Here is a 15983-nt window from a genome sequence, read left to right as displayed (position 1 = left end):
AAAACAATTTTATGAATGCATCCTTATAAATGGGCATTGATAATGGAATAATTTAGTAATATACTGTATAGAATGCTAATAATGAAGCCATACAATTGTTTGTTTAAAAATTTTATGCCGAAACCGGTTTGGCTCAGTGGATAGAGCGTCGGTCTGTGGACTGAAAGGTCCCAGGTTCGATTCCGGTCAAGGGCATGTACCTGGGTTGCGGGCACATCCCCAGTGGGGGATGTGCAGGAGGCAGCTTATCGATGTTTCTCTCTCATCGATGTTTCTAACTCTCTATCTTTCTCCCTTCCTCTCTGTAAAAAATCAATAAAAAAATATTAAAAAAAAATTTAGACAATCATGTACTAAATCATACACTTGACCATACACTATTTCAATTAATTCAAATCACCAAGATCTTATGCTAAGAATCTTGTTATTCTGTTGAAATGTTTTGCTGTTAACATGGAAAAAGTACATCTTCACAATTTCTTTTAATGTGAAGTGAAATGTGATTTGGACAAAAAACATTGTCATTAATATCCTCGCAGAGCTAAGAGAAGATATTTTACCCATAGAAGCAAAACTGGAAACTATAAAACAAGAACAATCAGTGAATTGTACTAATAGGAAACCTCACACTAGAGAAGCATGAATGTGCACATGTGTTTGTGTTTTTCATTAAATTTGAATGCCTTCAGGTAGGTCATGCAGGTTGTAGCAGTTAGGCATAGGCACTACAACTTCCTATTGTGTTATACCCAAAACTTTACAGATTTCTGTTACCTAGAAGGTATAGTGAAAATAACAATGCAAGAGAGCTGTAAGGACAAAAGATAATGGTCAGAGAATATACTGAAGTTTAAGTATCCAGAAAAGAATGCTTTTTCCTAGATCACATCCATACAAAAAGTAAACTAATAAAGTAGCTGTTTCTTACTACTCCCTGACACTTATTTTCCAGCCATACCAACCCAGTTCTCTAAACAGTTTCTGCTATTTTACATCTTTGCTCATGCTGTACCTTTTGTCAGGAGTGTCCTGCTCTTCCTTCTTGGCCTACTTAAATACTATTTATCCATTAAAATTTCTCTCAAGTATCACCACTCCTCCTTGACCCCAGTTTTATTTGTTGACTGAGTTGCCCAGGCAAAAAGCTCCTTGAAGGTAATAACTCATTCCATTTTATATCCCCAAAGCCTAGCCCAATACCTATCACAGAATACACTGGCTAGTTTTGGGTCTTTTTGGTACTCACCATTTTTGCCTGAAGATCAAGCAGTTTTCGCACACGAAATGGTTTGACTAGTAAAGGTTTAAAAAAAAGAAATATTATGTATGTGGTTCAGAATAAACAGGACCCATGTGGCTCATATATATAGCTTCTTCTTACAACACATCAAGAATATAAACACCCTGTTCAGTTAAGCCATTAAGCAGATGCTCTTAGATAAAAGTACTAAAAAGCAATTCCCACAAAATCATGTCATAGAACTAATGCTAACAGTTAACTTTATAAAGGCCAATACAAATGCTAATTCCACAGAGTGAATGTAATATAACTGTAATAAAAATACTCACCATTCTCTTTTTTGGTAAGTAAATATAAGAAATGGCAGACATAAGGGCACTGTTAAAAGAAAAAAACTTTTAAAAAGAGAGAAATGACAATGCATCTTGAACAGGACAGCAATACAGTCTCCTCAAACGTAGATCTTATACTAATTAAGTAAAAAGGACATCACTGAACAATAAAGCTTCTCTTTATCATACTACACAGTAGTGATTAAAGACAACAGTTTTAAGTTGTATCTCATGATGCCATTTAAAAAATTATTTTTGGTATATAAAAACACTGCAGGCAGTCTGAAAAATAGAAAAACTCCTTCTACCTAACAAAAATTCATATATTCCTTCTAAAAGCCAATATTTATTAAGATACAAAAATTTTATCCTGAATTCTCATGTTATTTGGTATTCAAAATGATCATTTTCAATGATCTTAACATTCCAGTGAGTGGATATAATACCATAATTTAATTTACCATTTAGTCCAAAGTTTGTCAAATAGCACACACTCAATAAATTTATTACTTAAATTACTGAATGACTGGTTCCCTTATACCATTTCCGTTTGAGTGTCCACTTTTTGAGGTTTTATTCTAGATGAAGGGTCAGCAAACTCCAGTGCACCTGTTTTTGTAAATCAACTTTATTGGAACGGAGCCACACTCCATTAGGAAATTGAAAAATAAATTATTAAATGGGACTGAGGAAGGTAACAAAAACAAACTTTTTAAAAACAAACTTGTATTTTTGTAGTCATGACTCTAAAGTGTAAAGTCTAAAGTATGGCATTACACAGAGAAGCATCAATCAGACTGTCATACCTCAGAGGGAAGGTAGGGGCAGGTGGGGGGAAGGGGGAGAGATCAGCCAAAGGACTTATATGCAAGCACATAGGCCTAACCAATGGACACAGACAACAGGGCAGTGAGGGCATGAGTGGGGGGAGTGGGGGGTAATGTGGTGATAAGGACACATATGTTTATTAATCAATAAAGAAATTTTTAAAAACATAAATAAAATATGGCATTACATATTGCCTCTTAGCAATGGATTCAGAAAGACTCTGGATATACCTGTAAGAAGAATGAATTTAGATATAGGATCCTTTTTTTAAGGGAAGAATACATATTATGACCACATATGCCATATTCGACACAAAATATAACTTCCAGTATAAAAACCCCTCATTATCTCACACCCCTAAAATATGATACATTAGTAACACTATCATATTGGGTATGAAACAGAAGCAAGTGTCACACAATCACTTGCCCTAGGCACAAACAGCATAGGAAACCTGACATCTGACATTCTCCCTTCATCCCATCTAGAAAGGAAAAAACTTAGAAGTACCTAGGACTTTACAACTGCCTTTCTGGCAAATACCTAACTACCATAACTGAGTCACTCCAGAGTCAGGCTCCCACCAAATTACATGAAAATGACTTTTCTGAAGTAATGCTTTTAAAAGTTAGGCTCCTGATTTCTTAATTAGGATGATATTTGCACAAATGCATTTGGTTTATAAAAATTTATTGAGCTAATCACTTATGATACAGGCAATTTTCTATATGTAATTATATTCCAATAAATATTTTTTTCTTTTTTGTAAGTTTCTTTTTTTTTTTAATCCTCACCCAAGGATATTTTTTCCATTGATTCTTAGAGAAAGTGGAAGGGAGGGGGAGAAACATAGAGAGAGAAACACCAATGTGAAAGAGACACATAGATCAGTTACCTCCTGCACGTACCCCAGGGCTAGAGATCAAGCCTGCAAACGAGGTATGTGCCCTTTACCAGAATCAAACCCGTGACCCTTCAGTCCACGGGCCAACGCTCTATCCACTGAGCCAAACCGGGTAGGGCTAGGACAATATTTTTTTAAATATAGAAGAAAAAGAAAAATGTAGGCCACCTTCCCTCCCTCCAGCTAAGCAAGAAACTCTCTAGCCAGAATCATGAAAACTACTCAAGTATATCACAATTGATTTGACAAACATTTATGAGTAGTTCCTCCTATTCATTAATTCACTCATGCAACAAATATTTATTGAGCAGTGAATAAAACAGACAAAAAGGTCGGTTCTTATGAAGTTCACAATCTATGTGCCATGTTGTGTTACCGAATACTTGGGTTATAAAAGGCTCAGTTCCTGCCTGGAAGAACTCAAGTCTATTGAATTATTATAAGAAAGGGGAAAACATGCTTTATTATTTCCCATTTTTTACAAAGTATGTGTAAAAATTCATTCATATTGCAATTAGTTCAGTTTATGAACAAAACCAACATGATGTCAAAAGTAAGGGAGAGTCAAACATACTAATCATCATTCATCCACTCTTACATACCACAGGACAAGCCTCTCCCAAGAATTTATAACCATGAGCTGGGCCCTATGTAGGTCTGCAGTTTGGATTTACACTATTGATATGACCAAGAAAACCTCAAGCAAAGAATTTAAAGTGATTCTAGCTTAGTTATACCTCCCAGACAAATCAGGTATCTGATAAGGGACTTCTATGTAAAATATAGAAAGAACACTTATGACCCAATAATAAAAAGATGAGTAATTCAATTTAAAAATAGGCAAAGGATCTGAATAGACATTTCTCCAAAGATATATAAATAGCCAAGAAGTACATGAAAAGATGCTCAACATCACTAATCATTAGAGAAATGCAAATAAAAACCACAATGAGATATCACTGTATACCCACTCGGAGGGATATTATCAAAAAGTCAGATAAATAAGTATTGGTGAAGATGTGATGAAATTGGAACCCTCATACACTACTGGTGGGAAGGTAGAATGGTGTAGCCACTGTGGAAAACAGTATGGTGGTTTATCAAAATTCTAAACATAAGAGATACAGTAATTCCATTCCTAGGTATGTATCCAAAACAACTGAAAGCAGAGACTTGAACATAAACTTGTATACCAATGTTCATTGCAGCATTGTTGATGTTAGCTGAAAAGTGGAAACAACTCAAGAATCTATCAAGAGATGAATGGATAAGCAAAATGTGGCAGATACATGCAACGGAACATTATTCAGCCATAAAGTTCTGGCAAACGCTAAAACATGGATGAACCTTGAAGACATTATGGTAAGTGAAAGAAGCCAAACACGAAAGAACAAATATTATATGGTTTCATTTATAAGAGGTAACTAGAATAGGCAAATTCACAGAGAAAGAAAGTAAATTAGAGGTTATCAGGGGCTGGAGGGAGGATAAATGGAAAGTTACTGCTTGGGGCAGTGATGGCGAACCTATGACACGCGTGTCAGAGGTGACACGTGAACTCATTTTTTTGATTGATTTTTCTTTGTTAAATGGCATTTAAATATATAATATAAATATCAAAAATATAAATGTTTGTTTTACTATGGTTGCAAATATCAAAAAATTTCTATATGTGACACGGCACCAGAGTTAAGTTAGGGTGTTTCAAAATGCTGACACGCTGAGCTCAAAAGGTTTGCCATCACTGGCTTAGGGTAATGAAATAGCTCTGGAAATAGTAGTGATATTATACAACATTGTGAATGTAACTGAAACTAAAGAATTATATATTTAAGAATACTCAAAACTATCATAGGCCCAGCTGGTATGGCTCAGTGGTTGAGCGTTGACCTATATGAACCAGGAGGTCATGGTTCAATTCCTAGTCCAGGCACATGCCTGGGTTGTGGGCTTGATCTCCGGTGGGGGGCATGCAGGAGGCAGCTGATCAATGATTCTTTCTCATCATTGAAGTTTCTCTCTCCCTCTCTCCCTTCCTCTCTGAAATCAATAAAAATATATATTTTTTAAAAACTGTTCTTATCCTATATAATAAAAGGCAATTATGCAAATCAACCGAATGGTGAAATAACCAGTCACTATGACACGCACTGACCACCAGGAGCAGATGTTCAATGCAGGAGCTGCCCCCTGGTGGTCAATGCGCTCCCACAGGGGAAGCACCACTCAGCCAGAAGCCAAGCTCACGGCCAGGAGCCTCTCCTGCCTCTGCAGCAGCGCTAAGGATGTCTGACTGACAGCTTAGGCCTGTTCCCTGTGGGGAGCGGGCCTAAGCCATCTGTTGGACATCCCCCGAGGGCTCCCAGACTGCAAGAGGGCACAAGCCAGGCTGAGGGATGCCTCTCCACCGAGTGCATGAATTTCACACACCAGGCCTTTAGTCTATAATAATAAAAGTATAATATGCAAATTGACCAAACAACCGAACAGGAGAATGACCACCCGGACAACCTTCCGGATGACCACGCTATGATACCCACTGGTGCCAGGCCAACCAAGGAGGGTGTGATGCAATTGGTTGGGGGCCCGGCCATTGCCCCATGATCAGCCTGCAGAGGGAGGCCCAGGCCACCAGTGGGTGGGGCAATCGATCAATTGGGGGGGGCCTCCACCATCATCCCAAAGAGCGAGGCCCAGGCCACCGACCAGTGGGCTGCGGTGGGTGGGCAGGGCCTCCCTCTGCTGGGGTGCCATCAATAGCCAGATAGCCCTGCAGAGGGAGGCCCAGGCCACCGACCAGTGGGCTGCGGTGGGTGGGCAGGGCCTCCCTCTGCTGGGGTGCCATCAATAGCCAGATAGCCCTGCAGAGGGAGGCCCACGCTGTTGGCAAGCAGGGCAATCAATCAGGGGACTCCATGATCGCCCCAAAGAGGGAGGCCCAGGCCACCAACCCATGAGCCCTGGCCAGTTGGGTGGGGCCTACCTCTTTGGGGGCAATTGATTGTGGGGCTCCCAGAATGTGAGAGGGCACAGGCCAGGCGGAGGGCTTCCCCCAGCCCAGTGCACAAATTTCACATACTGGGCATCTAGTAAAATATAACAGGTTAAAAAATGAAGTGTTGATACATGCTACAACATGGATAAACCTTGAAAACATTATGCAAAGTAAAATAAATTAGTCATAAAAGATTATAAATGATTCCATTTCTATGAAATTTCCGGAATAGGTAAATCACTAAAGACAAAAAATAGATTAGGAGTTGTTAGGAACCCCTAAATAGGGAGGTGGGGGGTGATAGCTAAAGGTAATAGGTTTTTCCGGGGTAATGAAAATGTTTTAAAATTTTCTATACTCATGGTTGCACGTATCTGTGAACGTATTAAAAAGCATCCTTACTTTAAGAGGATGGATTGTATTGTATGTGAATTATACCTCAATAAAGATTTTTTTAAGTGTCATGAGAGAAAAGGAACACAGATTACAATTAGACTGATTCAAAAACGATGGAAAGGAGTCCATGGAATACTACTGTCAATGTTCTGAAAGAGTTTAATGCTAGAGTTCTACACACACCAAAACCAATTTTCAAGAACAAGGGCATAGTAAAAGACATTTTCTAACAAAGACAGAAAGTTTAGCATCAAAATATTCTCATTGAAAGAATAGTCTAAATGATATACTTTTTAGAAAAAGGAAAATGATCTAGAATCATATATGCTATTTAAAAGGTCTGTGATGCAAAGATATTGGTAAATGTGTAGACAAATCTACACAAATATCAACTATGAAGATAAAAATAATGTCTACTTTTGTGTATATGGAAGAGGATGGAAAAAAATGAACTAGAACTAAAACCAGACAATAACATATAATCTGAGAGGAGTATAATCAGCGTTAAAGCATTCTAAGGTCCTGGTAGCACTCAAGATGAAGGTAAAGATAATGGTTACCTTCAGACCAGGGGTCCTCAAACTACGGCCCTTTAAAAAGTTTGAGGACCCCTGCTTTAGACTTTAAGTAAAAATAAAAAACACGCCCTACCTGGTTTGGCTCAGTGGATAGAGCGTCAGCCTGTGGAGTGAAGTGTCCCATATTTGATTCCAGCCAATGGCACATGCCTGGGTTGCAGGCTTGATCCCCAGTAGGGGATGTGCAGAAGGCAGTCAATCAATGATTCTCTCTCATCATTGATGTTTCTCTATTTCCCTCTCCCTTCCTCTCTGAAATCAATAAAAATATTTTTTAAAAAAGGAAAAACATTAAAAATTAAAATTTAGAAACATTTAAAATGTTTAATTCATTAAAAAAATAAACCCACCTGGCCAATGTGGCTCAGTGGTTGAGTCAACCTAGGAACTAAGAGGTCACGGTTTTTTTGGGTTTTCTTTAAATATATTTTATTGATTTTTTACAGAGAGGAAGGGAGAGGGATAGAGTTAGAAACATCAATGAGAGAGAAACACCGATCAGCTGCCTCCTGCACAATCCCCACTGGGGATGTGCCCACAACCAAGGTACATGCCCTTGACCGGAATCGAACCTGGGACCCTTCAGTCCGCAGCGCGACGCTCTATCCACTGAGCCAAACTGGTTAGGGCAGAGGTCACGGTTTGATTCCAGGTCAGACACATGCCCGAGTTGCAGGCTCAATTCCCAGAAGGGGGCATGCAGGAGGCAGCCAATTGATGATGTTTCTTTCATTGCTGTTTCTCTCTATTCCTCTCCCTTCCTCAATCTCTAAAATCAAAACATATTTAAAAATAGTAAATCTATTATATGCAAACTGATGTATTTTAGGGAATATAGCTATATATTCCAAAAAAGAAAAAATAGTAAAAGATTGAGACTGTTTTACATTTTACATTTATATATGCATGTTAATAAAGGTACAGTAACACCTAGAGAACACACACAGAATGTATTAATGTCCAAACATGAATAGGAACACCATAATCAATCCAAAATAAGAGATTCAGAGGGAAATAATCAGGAAATCATAGGTAATTTTGAAAGTTCAAAATAAGATACTTGACCTTATTTCTATTATATCAATAATTACTACAAAGGTAAATAAACTAATTATCTAGGTAAAAGTAAAAAATCATCAAAAAGGATTTAAAAATAAATCCTAGTTAGTTATATGCTATTTAAAAGAGGCAGCTAAAGCCTGGCCAGTGTGGCTCAGAGGTTGAGTGTCAACCTATGAACCAGGATATCGAGGTTCGATTCCTGGTCAGGGCACATGCCTGGCTTGTGGGCTCGATCCCCAGTGGAAAGCATGCATGAGGCAGCCAATCAATGATATTCTCTCATCATTGATATTTCTCTCTCTCTCTCTCCCTCTCCCTTCCTCTCTCTGAAATCAATAAAAAAAACATAAAGATATTAAAAGAGGCATCTAAGGCATGTGGGGAAAAAAAGGATTTTTTTAAAAAACCAAAAGATAGAAATAAACCAAGCAACTACTAGCCAAAATAAAGTCAGAATAGCAGTGTCAATATCAGACAAAATAAACTAAAACAAAAAGCATTTCTAACAAAGGGTTACTTCATGAAAAAAGGTTAGATTCAACAGGACAATATGAAAACTATAATTGTGCATACACCTAATAGACTAAAAATATATATAGCAAAAATTGGCAGAACTTTAAGGAAAAACTGACAATTTTGCCTTCATATTGGGAGATGTTTACCATATCCTTATTCAATAATTGACAGATGGGTAATGACAACAAATTCCAATTCAAAAAACTCCATTCCTTCACTCTACTTCAGCAACTCATCCCATGATAACTCTGAGTCTGGTCAACATACTTAACCACCTCCTCCTGAAATCTTTTTTTAAAATATATTTTTATTGATTTCAGAGAGGAAGGGAGAGGGAGAGAGAAACATCAATGATGACAGAGAATCACCGATCAGCTGCCTCTTGCACGCCCCACACTGGGGATTGAGCCCGAAACCTGGGCATGTGCCCTGACCAGAAATTGAACCGTGACCTCCTGGATCATAGGTCAACACTCAACCACTGAACCACACAGGCCAGGCTGAAATCTTCAACTCCAATGATACTTCCTATGATTCCAGCTTTTAATCCCAATACACGTCTTGAATGTCACCAAGGTATCATGAACCTTAGCTGTGTGGGCTCCCTATCTGCAGTCTTCTGTCTTTACCGTCTTCCCCTTTTTTCTCTAGACCCCCTAGTCCATCAGCTCAATCACTCTCTTGCCTCCTTGTCTGACCCTGGACAAATTATCTACCCTTGCATATTAGTAACATTACAAATTTGTACTCTGTAACCTCATCTGGTCCTTCAAAATTTCTGCATCTCTAATCATCTACTATGCCCATTTCCATCAGGAGCTATTTCAAAATTTACACTCTCTCCTTAAATACTATATTCTATTTCCCCCTCTTCACTCTCAACAGAAGACCTTGCCTCGTACTTGACTGAAAAATCACCAAGGTCACCAGTCAGGAATTCCTTCGTGTCACTTACTAACCCACAAATTTGTTAGCACCAACACCTATCCTTTTTGCTTATTGTCAGGAGAGGTATCTCTGTCCCTGTTGAAAACCAATTTCTGTAACTCTAACCCTGATCCCTAGTCTTATTCTGATACCTCTCCTCAAACCCCCATAGAACCCTATGGGTACTATCACAGGATTCATCATACTGTACTTATCTTTTCCCTTACTAAATGTAAAGACCTTCTAGGCTCAGCCTCATACTAGTGGCTTTCCTTAGCAAAGCTACCTAACTTTCCAGGACTCAGTTGTCTCATCTCTAAAACGGAAATGATATAATTTTCCATAAATCCTTGCTCTAGTCATGTGACCCTACGTAATTATTTGACTTTTCTGTGCCTCAGATTCCTCATCTCTAAAGTGGGAATAAAAATGGTATGTATTGAACACTTACAGCACATTTCAGTTTGGCCTAGCCACATTTCCAGTGCTCACTAGTCATATTATGTCAGTGGCTATCGTATTGGACAAAGTACAAAAATAGTAGGTACTCAATAAATGTTTTGCCCCCAAGAATATTGAAGTAAGTCCGGCCTGTGTGGCTCAGTGGTTGAGCATCGACCTATGAACCAGGAGGTCACAGTTCAATTCCTGGTGAGGGCACATGCCTGGGTAGCAGACTCCACCTCTACTGGAGAGTATGCAGGAGGCAGCTGATCTCTCTTATCATTGACATTTCTATCTCTCTCTCTCCCTCTCCTTTCCTCTCTGAAATTAATAAAAATATATTTAAAACCAAAAAGAATATTGAAGTAAGGCCCTGGCCAGGTAGATTACTTAGTTGGTTAGAGCATTGTCCCAATATGCCAAGGGCACATACAAGAATCAACCAATGAGTGCATAAGTAAGTGGAACAACAAATTGATGTCTTTCTCTCTGTCTCAAAATCCAGTAAAATAAGAATATTGAAGTAAGGGAAAAAAAGAAGTTTCAGATTCTCAGAACCAAGAGAAATACTTTACATAGTCTTCTAACATTTCTTTCTTTTACATTTTAACATCTCTGAAAATAGGACTAATCCTGTCATCAATGTTATGTGACAGTATTAATGGTAGAATTCTTTCATAGTGGTCCATAAGATAATGATGCATCTTACAACTGAAGGTATCTTGGAGTTCATGAAATACTGTATCTACATATAAATCACCTAGTGCCTGGCATATAATCCTCACATGAGTTAACTATTATGTCTTATTTATATTTGTATTTGCAATACTAGTTAAATACCTGGCATAGTTTATATTTAATATATTCCTTCCAAACTATCTCCTTCTCACAAATTTCCTTTTAGTATCAAAGCTACCATCATTGAGTCATGCTGACTTAAAAACACAGATCTTTATTTCTTGACCCTTCCCTTAATCCAATTTAAGTACCAGCTCATGTCACTTCTTCCTTTATAATTTCCCCTAAAATACATCTTTTCAATTTTTTATTCTCACTGCCACCACTTTGGTCTAGGACAGTGAGTCTCAAACTTTTTGGTCTCATATTTACATTCTTAAAAAATTAGAGACCCCCTTCCCCAAAAGCTTTCATTTATATGGATATCTATCAATATTCATTATATTAGAAACTTTAAAACGTTTATTATTCATGAAAAATAATAAACCCAGTACATGCTAACATAAATGACATTTTTGAAAAATAACTATATTTTCCCAACAAAAAATTGACTAGAGTGGCACAGACTTACATTTCTACAAATTCCTTCACTGTTTCTGCCTTAGTAGAATACAGTTAGATTCTCTGCTTCTTCCTTGAACATGTTAAGATATGCTGTTCTATTTTAACTATTGCCAGGTAAGAGGGGGTCAGGAAGATGGGTGAACAAGGTGAAGGGATTTAGAAGTACAAATTGGTAGTTACAAAACAGTCATGAAGATGTGAAGTACAGCATAGGGAATATAGTCAATAATATTGTAATAACTATGTATGGTGTCAGATGGTACTAGATTTATTGGTGTGATCACTTAGTAACATATAAAATATTGTATGTCATCTGTAATTGAAAAATAAAAAATTATTAAAGTTAAAAAAGCCATGTTGTTCTGATTGAAGTACATGAAGAAAACCTAGCCTCACACAGATATGTAGTTAGAAAAGAAAAGAGTATTTTAATAGCCTTTTCAGAAAATTGTGAATATTAGTCTTTGGTACTATACAAAAACTTGATTAAGAAGTAGTTTCTTAAAGGTTAGTGGCTATGTGGATTCTGAAACCTTATCAATGAACATTTACTCTGTTCCATTAAAATTCATTGATATATCTTGCATTTTGAATGAATTTTTATACATGCATGATTTTATATCATCTAGAATATATTGGTTCACTGAGTTCCAAATATTGATACATTTAATTACACAATATCTAACTGACATACCTCAATGTGGGGTTGGGGGGATGAGAAGAGAATTTATTTACTTATATGCATAGCCCATCGACATGGGCAACAGGGTAGTGAAGACCTGGGGCGGGGTGTGACGGCTGAAGGAAGGGGGGAAGGAGGGGAGAAATGGGAGATATCTGTAATACTATCAACAATAAAAACAAATTTAAAGTTAAAAAAAATAAAAATCATATTCATGTCCTGGCTGGTGTTGCTAAGTGGTTAAAGCATTGACTAACACACTGAAGGGTCGCAGGTCCGATCCCCAGCCGGGTGGCACAAGAGGCAACCAATCGGTCTGTCTCTCTCACATCAATGTTTCTCTCTCTCCTCCCCCTCCCTCTCTTCCACTCTCTCTAAAAAAACAAAAATCAATGAAAAAAAAATACCCTTAGGTGAGGATTAACAACAACAAAAATGCTTAACAAATAAAAATCACATTCATTAATACTGCAACTACCAATCTCATCTGAAAAGTCTTTAAGTCTTTTTTAAAATACATTTTTATTGATTTCAGAGGAAGGGAGACAGAAACATCAATGATGACAGAGAATCATTGATTACCTGCCTCTTGTACGCCCCCTACTGGGGGTTGAGCCCACAACATGGGCATGTGCTCTTAACTGGAATCGAACCTGTGACCCTTCAGTCCGCAGGCTGATGCTCTATTCACTGAACCAAACCAGCTAGGGCTCTCTAAGTCTTTATGTAAGTTGTAAAGTTTACAATTGCAGATACAAATTTTGTAAACTTAGAATTTTTACTTGAAAGCTCAAATTTTGCCATTGGCAACAAATATTGCCATTTGTTTTCTTTGAAATGACAGTCTCACCATCTGTCCAAATGCCCATGTCTAAATAACCAGTTTATATGTCAGTCATTCTTTCAATTTAAAATGGTATTTCATGAAAAAAGGCTAATAGTTTAGCTCATAACTCAATCATACAAGTGCTTCTCCTCAAAACACCTATTGTACTTTAGTATGCAGAAGAGGTTTATTTGTGCTTTCCATTTCATCACACAGAATATTGAAGACATATTTTAAAGGTTGAAATTTAATAAAACTAATGAGTTGATTTTTACTACTTCATTTGGGACATGCTTAAGTGAAACTAGCATTCTTGTTTTTTTCTGCAGTGAAGAATACAATGACCACTAGTAGAGCTTGGCTCCACTGTCCTGATTCGGGCTAAGGCACCAGCAGTTTTAACCACCATTGCTTTAGCACCATCAGTGCAAATGCAAACACAGTGAAAATAACACATAACATCTTGATATTGCTATGAAAATAATTTTCAGGAGGTCTGAAAGGTCTCAGGGAGCCTCAAAGAGACCACAAAACATTTAAGAATTGCCAGTCTACAACTTCGTCATATTGTACCTGGATTACCACATTAGTCCCCTAAATAGTTTTCCTAACTCTAACCTCCCTCCTAATTCATACTGTTTGGCATAACTAGATACAGCTTCCTACAATGTTCCTTTCAACATGTCCTGCCCAAACTTTTTCAATGATTTCCCCACTGAACAGAGGATAAAGTTCAATTCCTTAGCATCACATTCAGAAATCTCTACAATCTCTCCTCACTCAACTTTTCAAGCCTTACAACCCACCACCGCCTCACACCAACTGTAAATCAGTCCGTCTACTTAAGGTCTCCTATCTTACTTAGACACAATCTACACATCTCACAACTTTGCTTGGAATAGTCCTGTCAAACATCATTTCTTTTTATCAAATCTCAAATCCTATTCAATCTTCAAGGCACAGCTCAATACCCAAACCCTTTATAATGCTTTGTCTAATCACTTTGGTTTAGTTTTCTCTGCCTTCCAGGAAATATCGCATCAATTATTCTCCTCACACTATTATATACTGTCTTTGATAATTTAGTTCTTGAGTTATTTAACTTTATGTGCTTTCCTTAATCCCCCAAATGGATTATAAATCCCTGGAATACAGAAACCATCTGCTAAACTTTGAATCTTCTGCACTGCCTAGTTCAATGCAATGAACACAGTAGAAATGTCAATTTTTAAAAATTAGAGGAATTTGGTTAGATGAATGGTTCACATGGTCTTTGAAGTCTTCCAGGTGGACAGTAGATTGTTTTCTTAGAATTATTCATGTTTTCAATGGGAGTAATTATGCTATTCAAACAAAATCAGTCTACTGGCATCTCATGAAAAGCAACCCTCTCCTCATTAATTCTGATGAAGATTTTGCAGTGTTAATCAAGAAAATGTAGAATAAATGACCCAAAAGACACCATGTAAGTGTTTTAAAAGGGAAAAGATAGGAATCACTGCTCTCGGTCAGCAAAGAGACTCCAATGCGGAGTTAATTATATTTGTAATGTTGTATTTCCTTAAAAGAAGATATAAAGCAAATACAGTAAAAAAATTATATTTGTTAATCTGAGACAGGTGCAAGGGTGTAATGTTATTCTTTATACTTTTCTATTTTTGCTATCTTTTCAAATAAGGAAAAACACATTGTGTGGCACTTTGAAGCACATGTGGTACGTCAATATACAAGCACATGCCATCTGATTGATGCATGATGCTCTTCAATTTTTACTTACCAGTGCATCATCTTGCAATGAAGCAAAAAAGAAGCCATAGAGCAAGTTAATTTTCTCCTTGTGATCAATGAAGTCAAACATTGCAACCAGCCAACGATAAAAAAGTACCTATTGAGAGACAAATGCTTATCTTTAGAGAAATATAAGTGGCACAGAAGAACTTAATTCCCCCCTCAGGGCTGTTTTAGAAGCCTCTAGCACAAAGCCAGTTGGTAGATTTTATCCCTCAGTAAAAATTTCTGTTTGAACAGCGTCCTTGCATCAAGCTATGTTGTTCCAAAACCATAGGCTTTGCACAAAAGGCCAGTACCATTACTCCATAAGTGGCTCGTCCTTGCCAACCCTTCCATAACAAAGAAACAGAATTGCCGGAGGATGAGGCCCAGAAATCAGGATTTTAAAAAGATTCCCAGGTGATTCTAATGTGCAGCCAAGGTTGAGAACCACTGCCTTAAGTGGTTCTGAAGGACTTCTTTTCAAAGTGATTAAAAAGATTACCTTGGTGCTACCACAACACTTGCCAACACAAAGCCAGGAGACCGCCTTAACCACAGAATCCTCTGATATTAGAGTTGCTGGAATCATGCATCTCAACATCCGAGAGTTTACAGCACTCCCTGGAAAGCAGACAAACTCTAAATTAAACTTCATTTTAGTATCTTGATACTTTACTTACTCACTCTTGGTCCTAAAAATCTCACTTTATAATGAACGCAATAAAAAACATGAATAAAATTTGACATCTCTTATTATCATTACAAAATACAGTTCAAAAAAAATGTACCTTTACCTTCTAATATATAGCCCGGTGCACGAAATTCGTGCACATTAAAAGGGAATTAGTTGCCCTAACGGGTTTGGCTCAGTGGATAGAGCATCGGCCTGAGGACTCAAGGGTCCTGGGTTCGATTCCGGTCAAGGGCATGTATCTTGGTTGCGGGCAGATCCCAGTGGGGAGTGTGCAGGAGGCAGCTGATCGATGTTGCTCTCTCATCGATGTTCCTAACTCTCTATCCCTCTCCCTACCTCTCTGTAAAAAAAATCAATAAAATATATTTAAAGAATAATAATTATTCTCTTTGCCTGTACCTTCCAGTCCACCTCATTTCAAACTACAAGAGTGAATAGTCAACAAATGCAAATCCATTCATTCATTTCCAACAACAAAAAATCC

At 37.6% G+C, this 15983-nt stretch overlaps 1 protein-coding gene across 1 annotated transcript in view; it reads right to left on the bottom strand.

Moving 5' to 3' along the window:
- Nucleotides 1-554: 554 nt before the first annotated feature.
- CENPI (centromere protein I) overlaps nucleotides 555-15983 on the bottom strand; it is a 25240-nt gene continuing 9811 nt past the window's right edge. The window contains exons 4-8 of the mRNA XM_006776922.2: nucleotides 15308-15426; nucleotides 14810-14917; nucleotides 1570-1618; nucleotides 1247-1293; nucleotides 555-809 (exon numbers count right to left, since the gene is read on the bottom strand). Of these exons, the coding sequence (XP_006776985.2) occupies nucleotides 771-809; nucleotides 1247-1293; nucleotides 1570-1618; nucleotides 14810-14917; nucleotides 15308-15426 (362 nt within the window). The 3' untranslated portion in view covers nucleotides 555-770. The remainder of the gene's footprint in view (nucleotides 810-1246; nucleotides 1294-1569; nucleotides 1619-14809; nucleotides 14918-15307; nucleotides 15427-15983) is intronic.

This window comes from Myotis davidii, unplaced genomic scaffold, assembly GCF_000327345.1.
Source record: "Myotis davidii unplaced genomic scaffold, ASM32734v1 scaffold2209, whole genome shotgun sequence".
Taxonomy (NCBI): domain Eukaryota; kingdom Metazoa; phylum Chordata; class Mammalia; order Chiroptera; family Vespertilionidae; genus Myotis; species Myotis davidii.
This window is presented reverse-complemented; position numbering and strand designations above follow the sequence as displayed.